The 27,007-nt window shown below is 43.9% G+C and overlaps 1 protein-coding gene across 3 annotated transcripts in view; it reads right to left on the bottom strand.

The window, feature by feature from the left end:
- The window catches only part of LOC6507232 (frizzled), an 83,553-nt gene extending 60,418 nt beyond the window's left edge, over window positions 1-23,135 (bottom strand). For all 3 annotated transcript variants that reach the window (XM_001956389.4, XM_044715094.1, XM_032453856.2), the window contains exon 1: window positions 21,776-23,135. In XM_001956389.4, the coding sequence (XP_001956425.3) occupies window positions 21,776-22,447 (672 nt within the window). In that variant the 5' untranslated portion in view covers window positions 22,448-23,135. The remainder of the gene's footprint in view (window positions 1-21,775) is intronic.
- Window positions 23,136-27,007: the final 3,872 nt, after the last annotated feature.

Here is a 27,007-nt window from a genome sequence, read left to right as displayed (position 1 = left end):
TGTTCGGAAATACCCGGAATAATAATCATAAAAAGGAGTCAACGGAGTCCGACACCAAATTCCCTGAAAGTCACACAATTTCTTTGCTGACCGCTGAATACAAAGGCGGCCGCCGGAAAATACAAAAAATAAAAAAGATTCCTGCTCATAATTTATTAATATTATTGGTTGGGGGAGACCCCAAAAAATGAACCCCCCTTTCCCGCTCACAAATTACACATGTCGACACTTTATTAAAAGCCAAAAAAAGAAAAGGGAAAAAAGGGATTTAAGGACTTTGATTCGATATTGGAGGTTTTTGAGCTCCTCTCTAGGCCTCAGCCTCGGCCTCGGTCTCCGTCTGAATAATTTTTTTCCTTTGGTGCTTGGTATTTTGTGTTGGGTTTTGCGGTCTGCCAAAAAAATGAAACCGATCCGGAGGCTATAAAATGTCGACCCGTCCATATGTTGGTCGTGTTATAGGGGAGGAGTAACAGCCGGGGTTTTAGGGACCGCAGGCCCAACAACTTTTGGCGCGATTTCCTCTTTTTGGGTTAACGCCCCCCTTCTGTGGCTGTTGTTGTTGTTGTGCGCTTAACCCTTTCAGGGCCAACCAGAATAAAATGCTTACGAGAAAATAAAAAAATAAAGGAGAGCACAAGGAGACAAACAGAAATTGCTGTTAAGGCCTACACTTGACTGCATGCAAATTATGCCGAAAGCGACGGCCCTAAAAGAGAAACGGAAAAGTGGAAGGTGTGCCAGGGCGATCCAAAGGACAGGGCTGGGACTAAATGGCATTGGCATCCTCCTTGGCATTGGCCCTCTGGCCAAGCCCCCTCCCAGCCCCTGATTACAGCCCATGTAATTTTAATGGATATTTTATAATGAGCATCTGTTTTTAAAATTTTTGCGTACTTTTCCCTCCATTCCCATTCAGAAGGTGACACAGGACTGGATTCGGGGTTCGGGGCCCGGGGATATGTGAATTGTTGTCGGGTCATTTCAGGTCCAAGAGCCGGGCCAAGTCACGTAAAAACAAAACAAAACGACATCACATGCAAGGTGTTAAGCCGAGGGAATTTTTCATGTTGCGTCGCTCGTATGAATATAATATATAATATTTATAAAGGACCACAGGTGGTAGCCCCTGTGACTGGCCATTGACTAAAAAAAGGGGTTGTTGCAGTGAGTGGCCATAATTTTCGTAATAATTACATGAAATATTCATAATTTAGTCGCGTTCGGATTCAAGGTAATCATAAGGGGAACTGCTATACTCCTCTTTAATAATTTTATGTTTAAAAAAATAGAAATTAATTTCTTATCGGACTACCATCAATATTTCTAACAAACCCCAAAGCCTTGTGCTCTGTTTCTGGATCATTTGCAAACACTCCATCTATCATAATAATCCCATTGTGCTGGCGGGCAAGACATATTTTAGTCTTCGCTATCACATCCGATAAACAATTCCGGCAGCGCCAACTTTTTGGCCCCCTCTAGCACACAAATCCCAGTTAATGTCAACTAAATGCTTACAACTTAAAACCAACTTAAACCCGAGTTAAAGCTTTTCCCACACAAAACTTTTACGCATATATATCCGGTGATATTGCTCTCCCCCGATTTAAGTATATAACAAATATTTATCGGCCATGCACATCACGTAGCTCCCAGTCAAGTGGAGTGTTTAGGGGAATGGGTGATGGCTGGTGGGTAGTAGGTAGTGGGTGGAGCAACTCTGGCAACGTGACGTTGACACTCATTGACCAACTGACGGCCTCAAATACACGTTAAACATGTTAACCGATATGTATATAGTGGTGGTTAGGGAGCTATACCATGGAGGGGTCTCAACAGATCTCCAGTAACATCAGTCAGCATCAGGGGGCATTAAGTCAAATGCAAATTGAAGCTTTTGTGGGGAAAACAGTTGCCAGGAATACTTGAATACTTGATGGAAAGGCGGAAAATGAGGCTGTTGATTTCGGAATAATTTATCATTTAGTTAAGAAATATTTTCTACAAAATATGTTATAGATTCTCACTTAATTTTGGTTGAGTTCTATAGGTATTACCTTAAAACCAATTTACAAATAGAAGTAGTAATAAAAAAATGATAAAAATCTCCCATTAAAAGTTCTAAAACATTGTTGCCAAAATAGTTGCTAACTGTATTTTTAGCAGCATTTCTGGCCAAGAAAATGTTGCAGCCTGCCGAGAAGGCTAAAAGCCATTGAAGTGCTGGAAGCAGGTGCAGTCTCGAGGAGACAGGCACCAGTAAGTGGAACCCAGAGTGAGAGAGAACATTCCCACTTTCTTCCAAAAACCTGTACCTGGTCTTGGTCTCCTCCTTGGCGTCTCCTTCGCTCCAGCTCCTGCATTATCCCTGACACTGACATGCGACAGCCGCAAACGCAGCAAATTTTCGGTTTGACATTTTGGCAGCCGTTTCAGCCGCTTCTTTCTAATTGCCAAACGGAGGAATACTTTGGAGTAGTGAGTGGTACAAGTGGGAGGTGCTCTGCGAGGGGCAAGAACATCTTTGCATGCTGTCTCGACACGCTTCGGTTCGGTTTTCCCCTGATGCCACCTCCTACTGCCCTCCACTGCCATCATTTTCCACTCCTGTCTGGTGCATAATTTGACATATTAATTTTTAGCCGGCTGTCGGAGCTCGGGAAATGACAACAACTAATGAGCAGAGCGGGTGGAAAAGGGAACCCATTTCCCCCTCATTTCTTTAAAGACTTTTGAAGACTGCACTCGTCTCAGTTGGTGGGACTTTTCTTGGCCTTTTTTCTATTCAATATTTGCTCTTAGAGACCAGTCTCTGTTCCACATTCTATATATTTAAGCCACTTTATCGGGTATTCTGTTTTGTCTTCGTTTTTCTGGCTCTGTCTCTGTCTCCGGCTCTGGGCCGACGGTGGGGCATAATTTAATAAATTTATGAAATTTAATAGAGAGGAACGTGTTTGCTGGCCACAAATTTGTGGTGGCTCTGCTCTTGAAATTTATATGCCTGCGATATCCCAGGGCGACGATGTAGAGGGGCCTACTACACCCGTGTTAAAGTGGGCGTGACTGCCGCTTATTGGGGGGAGAGGATGGGCGGACCACGGCGATGATACTCAAGGCATGACTAAGAAATATTCGAGACAATTTGTCCATGAAAATGGTGGAAATTTATCAAAATTCTTTGATTATTTATTCCATCATTCTGGCTTTTAAATGACAGAATTTGTAAATTTTAAATAAGAGTTGCGAGTGAGAAGATGTGACTAATATTACTCCCTACTCCTAGCTACCTAGTCCTCCAGTAAAGCATCCTTTATGACATGCACTCCGCCCCCGCACAGATTTCCATCTGTGACAAATCCCCAGCTTAACTGCGATCATTAGCCATATATCAAAGTTGACTGTAAATAGTCCACTCTGGCCCCCCGCGGAAGGAGCCGGCCATAAAGTGAGATGCCCAATGAGCTTTGTCAGATTCAAACTACCAAAACGGTAATTTGGTTTCATGGAGTGTCGCCTATAAGCCCATAACAGCCAACGGTCCATTTGAAGTGCCATCCTCCTCCCAGCCGCACATGCCCCATGTCCCATGCCCCATGCCACACACCACACCACACCTAACCCCCCACTATTAAGCCACTCTCCCTCCCCGAATCTTTGGTTACACGCAATAAGAACAAAATCCTGAAGAGAAAGAGTCTACAGGTGGAATAAAATACATAAACTCCCTAAAAAACTATAATAAATATTACAACCAAGAATTTTACTGTCTAAAAAAGATAATTTTATAATCTGTATACCTCTTATTTCAGTGTAAGATTATTGAAACACCCATTGATTTTATTTCAGTGTAATAAAAGTCAACATAGAACCCACAAAATATTACAACAATTTGCATAAAGCCTGTTACTGTTACGATTTCAAGACGCAGACAACGGCGGCGGCGGCGGCGGTGATGATTCCAACAGCGATGGCGATGTGGCGTCTGTGGCATGCAACATCCGAGATACAGATACGCCACAAGCCACGCGGCTAACGGCAAAAAGTGTGCGCTGGACGCTCCTGAAGTACATGCACGTACATCAAAGATGGAACGGAGATGGGGGATACCACTACTCAGTGGGGGGATCCTATCGGTCTGGTATGGGAATGGAAATGGTGGCTGGGATAGTGGTCAACCGGAGAGGGAAAAGGGGGATGGCGATCAGGTCGAGATGCCAGGCTACACGTACAGTTAGACGAAGGCGTTCGAGACGAGCCGGTTTCCCTCGCTCCTGGACACTATCCAGCATTATAATTACAAGAACAACAAGTTATGGCAGGTGCCAGGGATCCATGGAGACTAAAGAGTACCAGTCCCAGTCTCAGTACTACCAGAGAACAGTCAACAAAGCTCCAGTCGGGCTGTCAGCTGGGGATTTAATGCTGCAAATTATATATCATTTTAATAATAACGCATCAAATTACATCAACGAAATACTCGTGCCGAGACAAAGCGTCTAGGAAATGGAAGATCAAACCGTGATTGGACTATGATTTTTTTTTAAAAAGGGAGAGAACTCACATAAGATGTAGTGAGATGTGTAGATGTCATTGCTCAAAGCCAGGAATTATTACTAAATTGGCGTGTATTTGAGAGCGCCTTTCATAGCTTCTAGCCAGAGGCTGGAGAATCATCAGCTCGGGTATCATTTAGCAGAATGGCAGTCTTTCCTAATTACTGATGATATCTAAACTTTCCTCTTTCCCTATCATACTAACCTCAAACGTAGTAAGCCAATCTCTTCGCTTTACAAATTTCGATTTCGACTTTATTGAATTTCAAAGCGTTTATCCCAAACTCTGTTTTCTGTGATTGGGATAAAAGACAAGGAAAAAAGCAATCAATCAATTCGATTAGGGCTCCCTGCTGCCACCGTTTTCAAGGATAGATAACCCTCGGTTATCATATCACGTACAAATTGCAAAAATTGCAGATTCTCCCTCTTTCACGCACCGGCAAACTGTCAGATACAAAACCTTTCGCACTCGAAATGCGAGGCACTTGTTCTCATCCCGGCCACTGACATCGATCCCATCGATGCTGGGCTGCATAATCCCCAGCTCTTCCCAGCTCTCGACTCCATATTCTTCCCCATTCCGGGGCCGATAAACCGAAACCTCTTGACGTCGGCTGGGCTAAGTCGAGTGCGCATTAACTAAAAGCCGCCACTATCGACACCGGGAGGAGGGGCGAAATGAAAAACATTTACTGAAAACTATTTGCAACAATTTTTCACAGTCAGCTGCCATAATTTTTCACACAAAATCCCGGCCCGCCGAACAGGGTCCAGGGCTCTTTCTTTGCTTTTATTTTAACACTTTAAACGATGACGTTTGGACGGGCAGGGGATTGAGGATGGGTTAGCCAGTGGATTGGAGGATTGGTGGATGCAGTGGTGCATTTCCATTTCTCGGTACGCTGGCCAACGCTTTGTAATCAACTTTGGAGTGGGGGTTCTACACTGGGAAATATTTCTCAAGCAGATACTGAAAGGTTATCTCATGGATATGGAATAGTGGTTCTCTGTATCTGGAATGATTGTTGTTTGTCACGTTTCACATTTTTAATATTTAATCATAAAACTATGAGAAATGATACTCAATCCTTTTTAAAGTGAAAACCTTTGCTTTTGGCTGCATATACCTCGCCTGGATTCAGATACAGATACACCACAATTTATCTCACAGTTTGCAGTCTAAACAAAACCGACTGGCCCATGGGGAAGTTTTTAGCTGCTCAGCGGCAGGCTCATCGGGAATCATCGGACTCATCTCTCCTGCCAGACCATTTGCCATGTCCGCATCCGCATTGTCCCTGTCCCTGTCCCTGTCCCTATCTATCTCTTTCCCCCCGACTATTACCCTCTCTTTCTCTAGGGGGGGAATGGGGCCAACGACAGCGATAAATGTTTCACCATTGCAAACACAAACTACGAAACTCCGGGAAATATACAAATGATTTCGTATTTATTTCCACCGTGTTCCCAACGATGACAGCCCAGCAGAATCCACTAGATCAAGAGGGCCATCTCCCCTCTCTCTCTTTGGGCCACTACCCGCCTCTCTCTCTCTAAGCGCTCTGCCTAGTTCCACTGAGGTTAGTCTAATTATCCATGCGGGTTTGCTCGCTTCCGACATGGGAACTAGGGGTTTCAATGGCAGACCGTCCGAAATTGATGAACTAACCCGAGGTCTGTGAACAATTCCACAGAATACCTTTTCGAATAATGCTTTAAGATTAATTGGATTTTCATTTAACACTAATATGAATTAGCCTTTCTGGAATTTGTGACGGAAATCTCTTAAAAAGCCCGCCACTTTTCATAAAAAATGCTCGCACATGAAGCCTTAAATCCCATTTCCAGTTCGTTTTCGACACAGCACTTCAGTTGCGCTGTGAGTAGCGTGAACCTTTTAAGCCGATTCAATTTAGTGAACGCGATCCGAAGTTAATACAAAATGCTTTGATTAATTTTCGGGCTCAGTATAATCGCATTGGCATTCGCATTACAACTACAGCGCCGATGACCATTGAAAAGTTGTTTGTTGCGAAAAAGTTTTTATTCCCGCGCTGCCGGACAATGCATCTCCCATGGCGAGAGCTCCAAACTAAGATAAAGCCGCCGACTTTTTATGCAGAATTTATTTTCATTTATTATGAGAGTGTTTTTTGTCGACGACGATAGCGCAGAGTCCGAGTCAGAGCAAAAGGGGAAAAAAAAGCTGGGATAACTATTTTTTAAAAGAGTTGAACTTTAGATACTCTTACTAAGAAGTAGAAACTTAGGGGTGCTACTTAGACCCTTTTAATCAATTAATAAACATATATAAAAATTTATTTAACTAATTTGTTAATATCATCCCTTAAGTATTAGCTTAAATACCCTTTATTGTTAGGGAAGAGTAAAGAACCTGACACACAATCGCTCATTGATTTCGCGCATTCCTCAGTGACCCATTCCCGGGTCCAGCCACAATTTCTTTTGTGCCTGCTGATAAATGATTTCAATATTTATGTTAAAAAGAAAAAAAAAAGGAAAATAAAAACAGACACTGCGGGGCATCAAATTGCGTCAAAAGCCTGTCAGTCTCATTAATTTCCGCTTGAACATCAACAACGGCGAGAGGAGGAAAAATAAAAAAATAAAATGCGATGACCGACCAACATTCAAATGCTTTGTGCGGCCTCCCTGGATATTCAATTGCTGGAAAATGGTCTGCCTCCATGGAAAACTATCTGCTAATGAAGGCCCAACCTGCCGCTTGGACAGGAAACGCTTTTCAGCCCTACGCTCCTGATCCAGGAAGTGCCGCGCGGCCCGGCCCGGCCCGCCCCGGAGCGGGGATCCTGGGGAAGTGATTCAGCATTTGGCATTGAATCCATTGTGAGTGCTGCTCGTGGGCCACATTTATCAGTCATCGCTGGCGGGGCTTAGGGGCTCTGCTTTTCAATAAGATAGAGTACTGATAGACGATGAATAAATTGGCATTGGAAAAAATGCAGAGCTTTAACTTGGACAGGCGGGTGTTTAAACAAATCTGAGGCATCTGGGGGGACTGATTAATTGTTCAATCAATTCATGGAATTCATAGAATCGCAGCTGGGAGTGTCTGCCAAATGAGATCCAATGCAATATTATCCCAGTCTCTCATAGTAAGTCTGAAGGTCTCTTACAACCCATTATTTGTCCCAACTAGTCCCCAACCCCCCAATCTTTTTCGACTCTAGTTCTGCGTTATCTCCCTGGTCTCCCCCAAATTGCCTCAAATTAAAGGCAGCTTACCACCGACGCGACCCATGACCGAAAACTTTAAGCCATTTGTCAACACATGGGATCGAGGGTTAGGAGGCTACCAGCCAGCCAGCCATCCAGCCACTGGATATCGTGGGCGGTGGTGGTGTACAGAGCATGCAGAAATGCGTTACCCATCGCACCTATAAATGCGAAATCCCACAGAGTGTTGGGGGGATGGGGCGGAAAAAAAAGCGAGCTGGAGAAGAATGTATGTATGAACGGATGGCTGCTCCAAAAATGGCACCAAAAATACCGATACCGATGACGCTGCCGCTGCCTGGATACTGGACTGGATACTGGGTGCCTTCTGCAAACACTAACTCAACCCGAAATCCCATTCATTCCCCTGTAGACCGACGACCACAGGAAAATTTATAGGCAATAGCTAAAAACAACATCGCTTCACTTGAGCGTGAACAGTGCCAGCCAGAAGAACGACAACACAGTGGTGGAGGGCGAAAGAAACTTCAATTCGGTTCTGTTCTGTTCTGTTCTGTTCTGGTACCAGAGTCGATGGGGTTCGGGGCTAGGGTTTCCCATCTCTCTGGATCTCTGGATGTATAAAAGTCAATGGCTCGCATAACAAAACACAGTAAAATAAAAACAGAAAAAAAAGGATAGACCGAATTTTGTTTGTTTCTGGATATTTCATTCCATGAAAAGCAAATTAAGCCATCCCACCAAAAAAAGAACAGTAGGAAAAATTAGTAGAGGAACAAAAAAAGTTTATTTTTGCGTTGTCGGCCAAAAATTCTCGAAACTAGAAACTCTCGCACCACCTGCAACAATGCCTATCTCCAAAAAAAATAACTACGAATTGGGAACTGGATACTGGATACTGGGTGCTGGGAAGTTTTCACAAAGAATCAACAAAATGTTTGTTTGAAACTTGTTCAACCGAAGACAATCCCACATAGATTCAAAACCTTTAGTATCTGACACAATATATACGCAGGAGTCCAACTTTTGACAACTAGAAGTGAATTTTTGGTTTTTGGTAATTGCTGGGTGGGAGAAAAGAAATAATGATTGTGCGTCTGGCTCATTGCAGATAATGGAGGCGAAAACTTTGCCAATGGGGACAACTCTCAAAACGAGCTGACAGGAGGCAAGTTAAAGGACTTACAGGTAAGACTCTATAAAAGTTTTTATTAGGATTCTAACTAACAGAGTGGCCCGACACTTGGCTCGCCGAATTATTTGCGTATTTATGGGTGACCCTTTTCGGGTCCTGGCCAGGCCCCTCGAGGAAACTTTCTGCCAATTGGCTTTTGGGCAAAAGTTTCTGACAGTTCTGATGCCAAAGGCTTGGCTCATGGTGTCCTGAATTAGGGTTGAATGGGTTCTGGCCTGAACGGATTTCGCAACTCACACTCGATGATGGGCCAAGCTGGAGGTTCAAAAGCTTGGGAGTCTTACCTGCAATGATAGAGAAAAATAATAAGTGTTAGTTTAAATATTTATTCATAATTTTAGTATAAACATATCTTAATAGTAGAGCTTTATTTTAACCCTTTTCCACTATCAGCCATCTACCCCAAGAAGTCTGAAACTTTTTACGATTGCCAGGTTGGAACTGGGATCTCCTCAAAATTCTGCACACCTTGTGGAGGGGATACAATCACTCAAGAAGATTTCTGATTTCATTTTGATGGCTTTTAATCAGCTTAAAAATTAGTAGCCATAAAAAGTGCTCACTCCTTGCGGCTCGCTCCCTCTCGAGTGCATCGCAGTGGCGAGATTATTACGCTTAATGATGTACAACATAAAAATCCCTTTTTTACGATATGCAAAAGCATTTTGATAATTTGCTTTAAATAATAAACAAGAGGAGAGCTCGCCAGTCAGTCAGTCAGTCTCATCACAGGATGCAGGCAGCCATAAAAAGTTCGAGCGTGCCGTAAAAAACACTTAAAGGAGGTGAATCCGAAGGGAGGGAAGCCTCACAGCCTCACACTGGTGCGAGAGGTAGGAAAGCCCCTAATGGGTTGCTCAAGAACACGTTGCCACTTTGCTGGGGGAGATGGGAAAAATCATTTTCATGTAAATTGACACGTTTCATTATAAAGATGGATCCCAGAGAGGTGTACAAGTAGTGGTGGTGATGGTGGTGGCGGCACACCTTGGATACCTTGCCTTCCAAGCTCTTCTCTGTGTCTTTCACAGGCCGAGATTATGAGCTGCAGTGGCTCTAAAGTTACGTGTGGTTGTCACTGGCAGGGTGACAACTACCTCGGAGAGGAGTGGATTGTGGATTCCCAGCCAACTCGGTCGTATCACCATAGCACACACTGTGGTCTGGCCGCCTGGTTACGAAACATGATATGATATGCGGTAAAAAAACTGCCCGACACAGAGCTCCCCGCTTGTTCTGCTGGCTGGTGCGGGCTGCTTTAAAGTTGCAACAATTGGCTGGCAATTCCTTTCGATTTCCAAAAACAGGACGCAGCCCAGCATGACTCGTTTAGAGTTACCAGAATTTTGAAGGATTCGATTTGTTATGAAACAGGTGAAATGTCAGAAAGGATATCTGCAAAATGTACTCCAATTTCCTCATAGCTGTTTATGAAATTTTCTCTCGTTTACAAGAAACCCCTGAATTTCATCACGATTTTCATACCATTCCAGTTACGATCTGCTAACCAAGCCCACTGCCCTCCTCCGATCTGGGAGCTATCCTATCATTAGCATTTAGCCAGCTCGTTCAGTCAGTCCGCCCCACAATCCCGATGACCGACAATTGCGGTGGAGCATTCTCGGAGCTTTCACTTTGAAGGTGTTTTAACCGGAGGTGCCAGGGATTGCGAATTGGACTTTAAAGCAGGTCGCTCGGCTATAATTTTGTACACATACTTACCCTACATCTCCACAGTACGGATGCTGGAATCACTTATTCAGACGGGCAAGGAGAAAGAACGTGAATCCATTTCCCAGGCGTCTGTTTTTCCTTCGCTCACCTATTTACAACCGCTTTAACCTAATTTCATTAGAGGGGGAGGTGGTCGGTGCAGCGCCACAATTTACCGCCCCGCCAACTCAATTAAGCCACCGGAGATAAAAAATCAAATGGTCGAGTCGGGGGCCAGCCAGACCTCAACACTCTCATTTGGAACTGAATGCTGAAAGCTGGAATGGATGTCGACCTGCTGGCCACTCATCGTCGCATACATGTCAAGTGTTTCGCTTCCCCTCCCCGAGTCCGAGCCCTCCTGTACATAAAAATCCAATTTTCGTAATTAAAAAAATAAAATCCAGCTGCCTTGAGAGCATTTGCTGACTCCGGAGTCCGAGTCTCATCTCATTAGAGCACTTGCCCCTCCACAGCCTGCAGCCTTGCCACCTCTAACTGGTGGCATAAACACTTGAGAGGAGGAATACTATATATGCCACAAATTAAATCATTTAAAAAGGAGAAAGGAGGTTTAAGAAGTATATTTTTCTAAATAATATTAGGCTCTTTTCTCCCCAGTGTAGTGACGAAAGAAATCTGAAACTGGAAATTCAGTTTTCAAATCATTGAATAGCAAAGAAAAACACAAAGGGGGAAAAAGAATACTAAAAAAATAAACAAAATATGAAAGCTCAAGAAATAATGTAGAAAGAAACGATAGATCCAATAGTGAAAGAGAGGGAAGCAGTGCATTGAACATTTATTCTATTGCTGGCCATGGCATATCGTGGCTATAAAGCGCTTTTTGGCATATCATCGCTGGCCAGAGACAAAAGTCAGAAAGTCAGTGAAGGAGACCCCCAGAGGAAGGGCCACGGAAGGGAAAGGTTCAGAAAGAGACAATGGAGCCCAGAGGAAAGAGACGGCACACTGACCATCATCATCAACATCATCGTAGTTGTCGGACATCGTTAAAACGCTTAGCACGTTTTTAATTATGCCGACGAATGGAATACAGAGGGTTACAGAGTGGAGTTCCATGCCGGAAAAATAGGTGGGCTGGGGGCCAAAAGGGGCGTGCCTCTGGCACTGACGCCTTTTATTTTCGGGGACACGCTCCAAGAGGCAGAGACTGCGATTTCCACTTAACTCCGGGTCTTCTGGTCCATTGTCTAACCATTCATCAAATGCAAATTGCAGTTTTGTTGGCAGAGACTGGGAAAAAAGTATATTAATTTTTAGGAGGGAAAAAAAAGAGGTTAGCTTTTATACAAAAATAGTTTCAAACATATTTACTTCCAAAATATTTTTTAAAATAAGTTAATAGTCCTATATAGTCCTGCTGTAATCCTATTTATTCCCCAAATTCACTCTCTAAAATAACAAAAATATCAAACTGTTGCTGAAATCCAAAAATGAAACAAAAATAAATAAAAAAATAAAATCTGCTGCAGGATATGAAAACTAAAAATAAATGCCAGACATATTAGACTCGTTGGCCTGAATAGCTCTCTGAAACACGACCTGAGGCTATCAACTTGGTTGGATAAAAAACATTTTAGATAAATTGAATAGAGAATTGAGAAAAACAAAGTGGATTTTTGTGCATTTTTTTTGCCTTTACGGCAATTATTGAGTTGGCTTAGAATTTGCAATTGGCGGGGAGAGTTCAACATGTTGCACACTCTGTGATTTGCTCTTGCCAGTTGCAAGTTGCAAGTTGCCGGTTGCCGGTTGTCTGTTGTCTGTTGCCTGTTGATTTCTTGGCTGCTGCCCCAAACTGCCCGCTGGCACTTTTCACAGTTTGTCAAACAGGGACTGGGGGAGGGAGTGGCAGAGGGGGAGGCTGGGGAAAATGGCCAAGAAGAAAAAGTGCAGCTAAATTCGTTTCTTCCACTGCCACATCAGTCAAATGTCCAAGAGGCAGCAACTGTGGGTGCATCTCCCGCCAATCCCCCTTCGACTTGCCCCCTTTTTGTTTCTCCACTGTCTGGGCCTGGCTTGGAAAAGCTCGTCTATTGACAGTAACCATAATTTGTTTGTCTAGCGATGTGGCCAGGACGAGGATTGCAGTTGGAATGGCTCTGAGCTTGGTGAAGGGGTGGACCCGAAGTCCCAGTCAAGTGGCAATTGCCTCACAGGCTCCAGGCCAACTCCGCTGATGGCTTAAATATTACTTGTTGTTGGTTTCTTTTTTCAGTTAACGTATTTCGTTGTTTGCCGTATATTTTCCAACATTTACGTGGCACGTTCGGGCCACAAAAACTGTTGACAGTTATAAATGATGGGGTTGCCGCAGTGGCTCAGGAAGTGGCTATCGAAGGAGTGGACTAGTGACTACTGCTCGGCCCCCAAGTGAGTGCTTAAGTGCATCTAATCTGGATGTCAGACTATAGCTAGCTACAGTAGTAACTGAGGTAAGAAGTTTCTAAGATACACTAGAAAAAAACAGAAAATTATATTAAAATTCAAAGCTCATCTGCTTCGAAGCTCTTGGCGGTTCCCGATTTGTTGAAAATGCTTCCTGACTAGACTCCGTCATGGCTCTAAGCTTCGAGCTTCAAGCCATTATTTCTCAACAATAAAATCGCATCTATCGCCACCCCCCCTGCCAAAAAAAAGCGCCTAAACACCCAAAATTAAGTGCTAGCCGAACCTAAAAAGCAATTTTCAACCATCAAGAGCCATTAAAGCGGCAATTTGCATTCATTTCACCTTCGAAGCGGATACCCATATTTCGAGCCATACCATTATAACGGAACATAAATGCGCTAAATATCGGCTGGGATTGTAATTCGATATTGCAAAAAATAGGAATCATGGCGTTTAACCCATATTAGCCGTGGCAAATTGATTTGCTGGCTATACGAGTAGCTGTCCACCTCCCAGACCCCAACTTCCAACTCACAGCTCTCTGCTCCAGCCCACTTTTGACACACCGGAGCCGAAAACAGTAAACACCAAAAGCGAAGGAAACATTCAGCGTTTATCGTTTTATCGGCGAGCAAATTTCCTTTCAAGATAAACTCTCCAGCCAGTGCAGTGGCCATAAATTACGCACTAAAAGTTACACTTATAAGCCAAATGCCCAAGATAAATGTGCGCAGATCGATCGGCTGTAGATAGTCATCGATTGAATCAAAGTCTGACTGGGAGTCTAGAGTCTGGACTTGAGCCTGGGTATGGGGCTTTCACTCTATAAATAATATAATCGAGGCAAGGCTATCGCAACAATTTAATCGCCAACTTTAATTGTAAATCTTTTCGCATAAAAACTGGCACAGCACATACGAAAAAGTTTTGCAGCCACAGACGGAGGCTATTAATGGCCCGATTCGGTTCGGTTCGACATTATAATAATGCTCTCGTAATAGTTCGATCGCCATAGGCGTTATGCCAGGTCCATATAAGGACCTCGCCTCTCCGACATGGCCAGCAATTTTCACCCGATCCACTGACAGGTGGCCGGAGACTTGGCCGGCATGCAATGCTAGTTATGCTGGGCAACTCAGGTGAGAACAGGTGGTGGTGGTGGTGGGAACAGGAGCCCCACCTGACCACAAAAATATGTCCAAGTCTGCCTGCAAACGGAAGTTGGCAAAAAAATCAGCCTTCTGTTGGATTGTTTGCTTTGGAGCTGAGCAAGCAAAGGCCACAGAATGAATATGTTCTGGCCAGCTTTGTTCAAGACTTTGAATATTGAAGGATTTTAGAAGGATGGCATAGAGGCAGAGCCGGATTCTTAATACTCTAACCATGTCTTGGAATAATATAGATTGTAAAACAGAGCACCCCTTTTAAGAAATAGCCAGAACCTGTTAAAGGACTCTTGAAAGTTGTCATGCGGGCTTTGCATTTTTTTCTTTCATCCCACCGCACTTGAGGCATCTTTGTGGCAGAGATGAGAGTCCCGTAGCTTGGGTGCTGAAACTGCAACTTGTGCCAGTATCTGCAGGTGCTCTGATTGTGTTTGCTTGTCCGGGATGCGTGCTGCAGATGATCTGCAGTGCCCAGCCTCAGTCCCTCTGCCAATCTCGCTCGCAGTGAATACAGAAATTTTAATTAAATTAAACTTACTTTGAGACACGTGTCAGAAGGCAGACAGTAGAGAGCAGGGAGCAGGACTGTCCAGTATCGACATCTCTGGCTGGGCTGGACCGAAAGATTTTTACGACAATTTTTTGCTACTTCTGCCATCCTTCTGGTTCGTGTTATTCAATTAAAGCTAGGCCTCTGCTGGACTCTTAATTGCATGAAAAATGGTTTTTGTCGCACTTGTTCTCGGAGGGAGGAAGAGGCCACTAATTGATTGCCAGAGATTGAGTTTTGAGGCCTCAGCTGTATCTGAATATTTCATTTGAATGGCCTGGAGATGGGGCCTAGCTGGCCAAAGAAAACAAGTGTCTGTCGCTACCTTCGCCTCTCAATTAATCAGAAGGCAGGAACTACGAAACTTGACTTATTCCTGTTTAATTTTCCATGTCGACGTGACCCACATCATCAGTTTCCCCCCCAAATTTTATTCCACATTTGACTTATTTCCACCCGAAAAGCGAGAAGCGAGTCTATCGTGTTTGGCTGCTCTTTAGCCGACAAAAACATGGCACAAACCGTGGATCCGTAGCCCGGGCTACATAAACCTAACACAATTTGGTCACGATTTAGGCGACGCACACGCCAAAAATTCATCAACATGCAAAGCTCTCATGCCCGGCAGACTGGCAGACTGGCAGACTGGCAGCCAATCAACCAATTTGCCTGATAAGAAGCGTTTAGCTAAAAACATAAAAACAGTTCCATCTATGGCAATGGGAACTAGTTTTTATAGCTCCGACATAAATCAAAAGAGGACCTGCCCATGCCATTCGGGGAACAATCGAAGTTTTGTGACGCGTCACGCAAATCTCGATAGCAACAACGGAGAGACACACACGAAAACACAACATTTCCACTTGTCAAAAAGGGAAATTTCATTTGGCATAATGGCCAACAAAGGCAAGGAACACAATTCAGGCCTTGCCATAAACATAAATCCACGCAAATCACAAATCACAAATCATTTTCGGGATTGCAATTCGTCAGGAGAGGAAATCAGGATGATTTTCCATCATCCTTGGGTGGAGTCCCATTTCCAGTTCCCATTCCTCGATTGTAATTAACGCGACAATCAAATTTGTGCCGCCAAATGTCGCATGATTGATCCGGACATCAGTCACAGCTTCGAATGATGGGCCATCGGTCGGGCCGAGGCACAACTGCCCACCATTTGGCCTTTGCCGTTCGGGCCAAAAGACTCTTGGCTCTCTCAGCCACATATGCATGATAATCAGCATCGTCATGGCAATCACCAAGCTGGCACTTTTGGGTCTCGACTCTCGGCTTTATCAGTCTGCTTATCTCCTGGACTCTGTTTAAAGGTGGAATGGATGTTACTCTTGTCTCATCCAATTAAACTTTTTTTACATAAACCCATCGCCCACCATTATATGGTCTTCCTCAGGGCCTAAACTGATTGCTCCACATATACACCATATCTATGCCCCACAAGTCCGAGATGATTTACAGTTATGACAATTTTAAGTTGGTTCATTAGTGGCAGGCACAGATACAGATACAGATACAGATACAGATACAGATACAGATACATAACTTTGGATGGCTGTGTGCATGCCTGAATGTCTGCGTTATGATTGAAGATGATTACAAATGTCTTGTTATGGCCGTGGAGACCGCTACCCAACCCTTCCCGCCGGCCCAGCCCCCGATCGCTTCTCGCATCAGTCTTCAGCTGTTCATCTGGATCTCGAAATCCACTCACAGTTCCGTGTGTGGTGTGGTGTGTCTGCACTTTAATTAATAGCCACTGTCAGCATTTTTGAGTAAAGCATCCGCCATCCCAGCTCCCCTGGCTCCCCCACACATTTGAGTTGCGTTTAAGTAGCTGCATTATGGCCATAACTGAGGAGCTAAATTATATCCAACTAATGGCCAATGGCAGTGGCGGTGGCGGGCCTAACGCTAATTGAATGATTTTTGCTTGTTTGAAATTCCAGAATCGTTTTACTTTTTTCCTCCAACACGACAGCTTGAGCGAAGAACTTTCTCTATTTGGACAAGACAAGTTTTTCTCAGAGGTAGCTCGCAGATTATTATCTTACAGGTTTGTTGTGAGATTAAATCAGATTATGGTGAGATGTAGTATCTTACAAAACAATACTTATCCTGAAAATAAAGTTTTAAAACCTAATGTGCCACAAACGATCAAAGTCTGAAAAGTAATCCCTGTTACTGTGATAAAAATTACTTTTAATTTGTATTCGGACATTTATTTTATACTTCCTGCCCTTAACAGATTTGCCTTTTTATTGGAACATTTCTTAATACTTATTGCGGACATTCTTTAAAGGATTACGGCAGGACATTATCTTTATGGCTACTCCCCGGCAGATCTCTCTTAATGAGTCCCACTTTGATTGCTCCAAGGTTCCAGCTGCCATCCGACCATCCAAATAAGATGCTCCATAAACCTTTAACAACTTTTCTGGCCTCCATGCGGCATATACACCATATAGGAACAGTGTACGCCACTTATATATAGACCCGGATCGACCCACACGCCAGCAGGACAGGCTGCTGCTCCTCTTTTCTTCACTCGGTTGGAGCATAAAATTTATGATTTGCCTTTTCGGTTTGGCCCGTTTCATTTCATTTTTTTTTGTCCCCAAGAAACCCGTTTGCAGCCTTTTCCATTTGCGGACTTTGTGCGCCTGCGTGGCTTCGTTTTTGTCTCTTTGCTCGCCAGTTTTTAATTAAGTCTTGCTGTTGGGCATGTGAGGTGTTAACTGACTTCCAGTTGCCCCAAGGATTTCATTTTCAATCTCAAAAATATTGAGGTTTATTGCCCCGGGGGCAGGAGGGTCCGGAGAACCGGAGAACCACTTAGTATGTCAGTCAGCCATCTTTGTTCGGAGCCCGAATACCCAAATATTTCTGTTTATTTGCCCAGAAGTTATGGGGATCGGAGGGGCCCACTTCGTTTTACTTTTGTTTGCCATTGTCTGGCCTCCTGCAGACAGACAATGGGCATTATAAATTCATCAGACAGACTCCCCGGCTTAGATGTGGGGAGCAAGTCGGCCTGCATAATGTATCCCAAGTATCCGTAAGATGCCTTTTGCCATCGCAAAATGGCGCAGCGCTTCACAGAACAATGCAAAACAGCCAAACAGACAGCAAGTAACTATGGAGAGCCCAGATTCCAAAAAAAAAGGAAAAAAAGGATTTCTCTGTCTGAGGTTGACATTTGTTTTGGGGCCTGGCTGCTCTGCCTTTGTTTTTAATTGTGTCAAATTTTGTATGGCCTGGTGGCTGGAAAGTGGAGCACTGCGGTGCACGTAGGTGCAAATGAAAGGCACTTCATTGAAAGAATCCTGTGGCAAGGACCCAACAAAAAGATGGAGATGGGCGAGGTTTGGCAAGAGGGCGTTAGTTCTCTGATTAAAAACGACAAACAATATGGGGGAATATGTGTTTGAGTTTCATGCTCTAGTTCACCCAACAAAGGAGGGATTTTCGGGAGGAACAGGAATAGAGTTTAGCAAAAGTTTTACAAAATAATTCACAAAAGGGATACTTTTCGGAGAGTTACACAGGGAAAACTGAATCATTTTAGTTGGTTTTTAATTCCTAGAATATTATTAAACTGAAACCTATTTAGCACATTGTTTTTCGTAGCTGGGAATGATGAAATCCCTACTTTAATCGCACAACTATGCAACTATGTCACATTTCAAATGGTACTTTTTTAATTAAAAATGCAAACTGAAATCAGTTGGCCCGTGGTGTGGGTAAAAATGAGGTGTCAACTGAGTTGTGAATTGGATTTTCGGGGCGCGGTTGGCCAAGTTATTAAAGCAAATGGTAAATGGCTTGTGCTGCCATTTAATGGCCGGCCGCAATTAAATATTTAAACGTATTTAACTGGCCGCTGTCAGCCGAAAGTCAAAGCCAGGCCAGGCCAGGCCAGCATTAGCATTTCGTTACCAATTCCCATTCGAACAGAAAAATATATATATTTCCAAAACAAAATAGTACTGTGGGCGGTTCAATGTTGTGACACAACGTTTGTCAATCTGTGAGTTGGGAAGTCAAGCCCCGGCTCAAGGCATTTTCTGTGTGGGTCTCCGGTCCCCAATAGGATCAATGGAAATATTTTCAGTTTCTTGATACTTTCGTTCTTGTTTGCCACTTGGCTTCATGTAGTAATAGTGTAGTCCTGCAGGACATTGCCTCACTCATCTTATCGCCTCGGTCCAGTCCGGCTGAGGGAAGTTAAGCGTGTAGGAGAAATTGTTTTCCATTCTCTGGTGATTTTTATGGATTTACAAGGACATCCGCACGTAAGGATAGCTTCCTCCCATCCCCCCGAACTCTATGTTTTCCGGTTTCAATGTTTGTCTGTGCTTAAGTAGCCGGAAGTAGATTTTCTCTTCACATGCTCTGCCCCGAGCAAATTAATTGAGTTGAAAGCGCTATTGTTGCTATTTTTCCAGGCACCGTGCTCGATTCGTGCAAAAATAAATAAATAATCGTCAGCAGCTTAACATTTATTGATTGTAAATTGACCAGCCCGAGCGTGAAATATAAAGTGGATTATAGTTTTAATGGCAAAGGACAGAAACAAGAGATATTAAGGACAATGGCAGGGATAAATTACAGGCCCGAACTGGCCAGGAGAGAGAGATTATCTCTGGACTTGACTCTGAATTTAAGGGCGATGAGCTGCCAATGACAGGACAGGAGGACCACAAGGACCACCACTAGAAATAGACCTATTCTTGACTAAACAGGGAAGATATTTTTAAAGTATAGTATCTTAAACTTTAATATTCTATTCCCTTTAACACACGCGCTCCTTCCTCTAGTATGTATCCCTTCCAGTTGGCATATATCCTTTCCAAACACTATCCTATCCTTTCAAAGCCATTTTCGAACAAACAAATTACCCGGGGCCAATGCCCGATTGATGGCTAAATGTGTATACTACTACTCCCCCGCTAATCCCCATTATGTCCCTGTCAGTAATACCCGAAACCCAACTCCCCCACCCATAGAAACCGAAAATAAATTAATCAAAGAGCGCGAAAGGACAACAGTTTAGTTCGGGCAAAGGATAACAGAGACGGGGGATTGTTCAGGAAATCGTAAAACCATTAAAAGCCTCATTTGGAACGCTTTTGACGCAGGGCGAGTCGGTTTCGGCTTAGGGATTATTTGTAGGCCCCAAATTGATTCATTCAGACAGGAGACAGGATACAGGAGACAGGGAGACAGAGACCCCCAGCCAGGACTTTTAATTGTGTGAACGATTCCGTAATTGATTGTGCCCCCTTATGACTGCTGGCTTTCCACTCGGTTTCATCGCCAGCCGAGAACAGATTTTCCTGGCCCGCTTTTCCGGGCAAGAAAAGGCCAAGGCCAAGGAGAAGGGTTGGGAGCTGTCAGGCCCTTCGGCAAAGACTAGGACTAGGTCCTAGGACAACCCTTTCGTCTGGTTTGGGTAATTGATTTCCCGAATTAAGTATTTTCCATGTCAGAGTTTTGTTTTGTGGAAATCCGGAGGAGAAAAGAGGGTTTTGATTGACAAGCCAATCGAAAAATTTACTTTACATTTTAGATTTTAATAAAGTAAGTGCCATAACCAGTACCTGAAGGCTTCAGTTGCCTCATAATTATACTTAATAATGGTATTATTTCAAGACCATCACTGGTCTAATGTATCTGGCCCTTAAGAGCACCACCAACAGATACAGATACATCCAAAGCCACTCGTGTTTTGGCCCAAATGCAATCCCAAGCAAACAAGCTGCTAAATTTCGCACGCAGCTCTCGAAAGGCATTTAAGCACGGGGGTCTGTGGCACAACCAAAGATGCTGACAGCGATGATGAAGCTGGGGGCAGGCAGTTGTGGCAAGTAACAGGAGGGGGCTGATGACACACACAGCCAGTCGGGGAAAAACGAGACCAATCAGGGAATGGCGAGAAAAAAAAACAGCAGCCAGAATCGCACAGAGCCCAAGTAGCTGAAAGATACACATGTATCCGCCAGATACCAGACAGAGACTGAGTGTGAATTATCCTGCCTCAAAGTATTTAATGCGCTCTTCACATGGCAGCAAATAAACAAGCGAGTAAGACGGCTAAAAATAGCCAAAAAAATAAAAAGACAGAGAGGATTGTAAGGAGGAACATTGGAAACCCATTTCCAATCATTACTCATCCAAAACAAACACGAAATTGTGGAAAATCACTCGGATGATGGGCAGCAGAACCCAGATCTCGAAAAATCTGAAATCTGTCTGAAAATCTGTTGATAAACCGCCGCTGAGAAAGAAACGGGCGGATAATTAATTAAAGAACGTGAAAATGCAACAGGCTGACCCCGGGTTGCAGTTCAACTTATTAAACATTCTTCGTATCTTGTTACTCTCCTTTTTTTTTTTTGGTGGGGATATCTATAAGCAGGCATTACAAATTACACAACTTTGAGAAAGAGTAAAAAACTGGTTTACCTTTCCGCTACGCCAGCTACGGGTTCTCAACTGAGAAGCCAAAGAACCGATCTACCTGGCCATCTTTTGTGGCAGGTAGAATGCGGGCTGGGGCCCCTCTCGACTTGCCGCTCGGTAGGACCTGGCCAGGACCTCCTGCTGTTTGCTCTGGTGGTTGGAAATTGTTTTTCTCGGCGCAACAGGATATGTTTTTTTCTCTGCCAGCTCTCTGCTCTACAAATTGAGTCTGGAGTTCAAATGAAGACATAAAAAACTCGATGACCCACATGAGGTGGCCAGGAACAGATTATCTTCCCAAAAATTGCGAAACCATACTTTGTATCTATTCTGAGAAAATAATAGTATTTGTATCTGCACTTTCCCCTTTAGAAATCATAAAAAAATAAAGTAATTTTCGATTCTTTTTATTTCCAATTTTTATTAAACTTAAAATTAATTTAACTTCCCATCCCATTCTGTTAAGAAAACCAACCTTTCCGCCAACTTTTAGTTCGTAGCCCATTCCTAGCGGCGTCTTCAACTGGACGGGGCACACGAATCCAATATTCCGATGGGGACTCTCCACTCCGGTCTGGTGCTTCCGGGTGGTGACCTTGGTGACACTGCGAGTGGGCGTGGCAGCCGTCGAGGCCGCCGAGGTGGTGTTCTCCGCCACACACAAGTCCTCGCCGCCGTGGACCGGAAACTTGGAGCACTCGAGGTTCTCCGGCCAGTTGAAGTTGTAGGTCTTCATCAGTTTCTCGCAGACGCGGGCCGACTCGCAGAGGGAGCGGCAGGGTGGGATGGGCCGTTCCAGGATGGTGCAGACCGGCACGTAGAGGGAACAGAGGAAGAGCTGGAGATCGTCGCTGCAGCCGATCTTGACGAGCGGAGCGAACTGGTGGACCTCCAGGCCGGCCTCCTCCTGCTTGGTGTGTCCGATGAGGTTCGGCATGATGGTCATGTTGTAGGGTATGTTCTTGCAGATCGAGATGGTGATCGGTTCGCAGCGGTTGTGGTGGGGCAGGCCGTCCAGTTCGCTACCGGAGCTGGACATCAGCCCGCCGCCGCTCCGGTAGTAGGGACCGGCGTCCAGGGGACTCTGATCGTAGCGCTGGACTCCCTGGATCAGAGTGGGCAGAATGAACAGGATCTGCAGCCACATTTTGGATTCAATTTGAACCTTTTTGGTAGTGAAATCTAAGTCGGTTTCTGTTGATTTTCGGATATCCTTTCCCTCGTCCTCTAAAACCCGCACATCTTAGGACTCACTTTTAGGCTTTTTAGGCAACTTTTCGTTATTTATTTCACTTATTTGATCTCAATATTCAACCTTCGCACTCCCACGACACACTTGACACCTTTTTAGGCATTTGCCGGCGGCAAATATTTAACTTTATGAACAAACAATAAATATTTAAGCTTGTTTTTTCTGGTTTTTTGCTTGTTTGGTAATTACTATTATTTTCACAGAGGGGGCATTATTATTTTTCGAGACATTGTATTGATATCTCTTGTTTGTTTGGCTTTTGTTTCGGACTCTCTACGGTTTATGGACCGGCTTTCCGATTTTTATGAGAGACCTCTTATTTTACCGCCTTTTTTTTTCGAAAATAATCTTTGATTATCCCGCTGTTGGCTAGCGGTAAACAATTAGTGTTATCACTTCCTCGGAATATCGCGCGAATATAACCGTAAACCGAATCGGAGACCCTTAATAGCACGGGGTTTACGTCAAAACTCGAAAACGGACCCGGACTTCCAACAATACTATCCGCGAGCACACCCGCACGGCATGGACTTCGCTGAGAAACTGACAAACTGAGAAACTGACAAACCCGTCCTGAGATACCACGCTCAGAGAAACTGAGATACTCTCGGCTAGCCATACGCTGAATATGGACACTCTCTCTCACACTCTCTTCAGCCATGGCATAACAGTCTACTTGTATGCCACAGCTGGGGGGCGACCTTGAATTTACCCCCACAGCCGTATTCAGCGCGAGAGCGGAGAGAGCGCGAGAGCAAGAGAGGATTCAAAGACAGGGTTGTTAGACCATTTGTTTTGGATGCTGGCGGGCGGTAGGTCTCTCCCGCTACCTCTTTCGAGGACCTCTCGGCCTCCTGTTGATTAGAGGAAAAAAAAAGAGTCTAAATATCAACAAATGGTTAGCAGTGGGACGATAAAATTAATTAGAATTTAAAATGATTATGCTATAAATAGGGATAAAAGCGCTTTTGATGCCAAAGGTTTTCCAAGGACTAGATAATTTGATATTTTTTTAAGGAATTTCGATTGAAGAGTTAAGTGGGTTTAAACTTAGGATTTTAAAATCTTCTCTTATATCTTATCTCTTATATATTATTGATCTAGATCCGTTAATTGTCGCATTGTTCTTCTTCTTAATGTGAGTTTATGTCTCTCGGTAATGCCGTTAGAACACATTAGCCCTCTATCGGAGCAAGGCAATTACTCTCTAGTTCCTCCTAGTCCCCCTCGAGAACCCCCCCCCGCATACTTGCACGCATTAATTTCCTTGATTTCAGCGACAATTTTTATCGCCTAGCATTTCTCTGCGCACTTGCATTTATCATTTATCTTTATCTATGTTTTGCCTCACTGACTTTTTTTGTCCAAGAGTTAATTAAGCCATTAACTTGCGTTTAATCTGCGCTTTAGCATGACTTTAGGAACCTATGCCTGGCATTTCTCTAATGACCCTTTGTTTGTCCCGCCCCACCCCTGGGAGGGGGCCAGTCAATAAACTTGTTATATTGACAATAATGATGACATTAGAGGAGCCCCCCCTGTCTTTTGTCTTTGTCACCTGTGGAACCCTTCTGTCCGATCGGGCCTTCATTCTTCCTCTCTTGCGCTGCTTATGCCTCTCTTTTTTGTGGAGCCATGCACCCACTTGGCTCTCCCTCTCGCTGGTAAACAAGTGTTACCGGTTTAGCCGGCAATGCTCATTCTAAGCTCTTCGCTCTTCGGTCTTCTCTCGGCGGTGCTCCCCATTATGCTGGGTCTCCAGCCCCCCCCCCCCCCCCCCCCCCCCCCCCCTAGCTCCTCGCTTGGCGTTTCTTCGCTCTGCCTCTACACTTCGTCGGCTTGTTTAATAAAAAGCGCCAAAGTTGCGCCACATAAAAAGCCTTTTTTTCTTCTCTTTCCCCTGATTCTTCCTTGGACTTCAAGTGCACTGAAAGAAATTGAAATCGTGATAATTTTAAAAAATATTTTTTATTATATATTATATTTAAATAAGATTAACATACATATTAAATTATTGACAGACATATTTTTATCATATATTATTTAAATTATTTTTTAAATTATTTCCAGTGTAAGCCAGGCTCCATTGTTGTTGCTCACTCGGTTTCCGTTTCCCGCTTGTTCTCTTGTCGTTGTATCTGTGTCTTGTCTTTGTATCTGTGTGTGTTGCCGTTTCTCAGTTGCCGCTCTTTTATGTTTACAAGTGAACGAACTTTGACGTTTTGACGCTCTCTCCCGCGCTCCCCCACTTGTTAGAAAGTGTTTGTTGCTGTTGTTGTTGTTTTCGGAATATGTAATTTAATGTAATTAAAAAATGGAATAAGCAGAAAAATAATTATAGGAATGCAGATGAACTTGCAGAGATAAGGGAAAGTAAAATTGAATTTGATGCTTCCTCTTTCTCACCTCTTCCTGTTAATTTTCTTTAATGACAGATAATAAAAGGTTCTACTAATATTCCTTAAACGGACTAATTAAACATAATAGAGAATATGCTAATTCCTTTAAATTAAATTCCTGCTTTAAGCTAGAGCTGGAAAAATCTTTAATATTTTATTGCAGCCAAGGCTGAGCTCTGTTTCCCTAATTTCCCCTTTCAATCAAAGTGATTAGAGTGGCTTTCGTTTTTCCTTCTTCAGGAGCTCCTCAAGCATGTGATTATAGAGACTTTTGGCCCCATCAGGCCAGAGAGAAAAAACATCTCATTTGTAGCCAACAAAATACAAGGGATAAACAAATCAATCCGCAGAAGTTCAGTCATGTTTCGGATGCCAAGCCAGAAAATAAACAAGCCCCCCTGCCCCGAGGACCCTCATGTGTGCTAATGCAAAAGGGACTTGGCCCTAAGCCATAAAAAGGGTTTTCAGTTACTTACATAGAAAAATACAAGTATTTACTTTTCGTCTGACCCCCAGAGCTTCCACACTCATACCACCCAGAACTCAAGTCTCAAGTCACATTAGTGGAAACCCCACTGCAGAAAACCTCACTTTTAACCCCAGAAAGGTCACGTGGCAGCCGAAAACTTTCGTAAAATGTCAACTTTCCACTGTAGGGGGTGGCTGGCTCACTACCCTCTAATTAGATGTAAAAGCCCCTGGAAAAAGCCCCTCAAGTGTATCTCTTGATTAAAACTTTACAGTGTTTGGTCTCGGATTTTTACAGATCATTTGTTGCCATTTTGGGCAATCACAAGTGCCTGAAGCGGAATTTCGCTGGTTTTTCCTTCGTTTTTCCGCCGCTTTCCGCCATGCCAACTGTCCAGACTCTTCTCATAAATAAAACATTTATTTACTTACCAACAGCCGTGGGGCAAAAGCTCAATTAAATTTTATGAAAAATTGCCAACGAATTCCGGATAGTGGGGGAGTGCTCCTTTTTTTTTTAGGTGGACGTGGACGTGGACGTGGGTCAGTCCTCGCATCGCTTGCTGCAATCAATCAAAGGGAAAACCGGAATCTCATTAAGTTCAATGCCCCCAGACTGTTGCATGACACAGCGGTATTTCCAAAGGGATCTATTTCCCATAGAAAAATCCCCAAAAATGTAAGTCCTACTTCTCCTGGCATTGCTAAAAATAATTGAAATTTTAGATGAGATCACCTAAACAAATCTGTTTTCCTCCAAGACCATGTTTCTCGTTTCATTTCGCAAGAATTTCCAATCAAAATTGCTTTAAATATTGCCCCAAACTACAAAAGAAACACTTCCTGCCACATTTGATTTGTCGAGGCGTGAGTTATGGTGCAATTCTTGCCGACAGACAGCCACCTTCTAACCTCAGAAGTTGTTCCCCAACGCTGCCACCATCTTTATGACCTATCCGACCGCGCGAATAATTAATTGCACACCCCGCACCCCTAGTCCCACGCCCTGTGCCTGCGGCTGGGGGTCAGAAATGCCGGAGTTCGCTGCGGTTCTATTTGGTTAAGGCTGCCCCTTGACTGCCGCCGTGGTTTCGGGCCGAGCGTTTGCTTTTGGGCTGCGGAAATTTGCAATTCGCTGGGCGGCCGGCAATGCAATCTCGCCTGGCCGCTTTTCCGCCCCCCCGGGAAGCGAAACTGGCTAACCAGCATACGCTGCGTATGCGTGATAAATGTGCCCTGACGTGGGCGTGGCAACTCAGACACTGAGAATATTTTTTTAGTTTTTTAATTGTAGTTTCATGATGATAGATAGTTGTTCTTTAAGTATACTTTAAGTAAATAACTAACTATTGAATAATCCTAATAATATCCTAATATCTTATATAATTTCTCTCAGTGCCTGGAGAAATGGCTATGGAAATGTGAGTGCGGTTCCCACCTACGCGATATTCTCCTCTCCATTGGACAACTAACGGACAGTGGTGGTGGCGGCTTGGCGGGGGTCTTGTGGGGGTTTTGGGCCCTGGGCCCAGGGCGTTATTTATGCGATTTGGCTTACGACTCTGGCCGGCGAGGGAGCAGGGGCTAG

The sequence above is a fragment of the Drosophila ananassae genome, chromosome 2R (genome assembly GCF_017639315.1).
Source record: "Drosophila ananassae strain 14024-0371.13 chromosome 2R, ASM1763931v2, whole genome shotgun sequence".
Taxonomy (NCBI): domain Eukaryota; kingdom Metazoa; phylum Arthropoda; class Insecta; order Diptera; family Drosophilidae; genus Drosophila; species Drosophila ananassae.
This window is presented reverse-complemented; position numbering and strand designations above follow the sequence as displayed.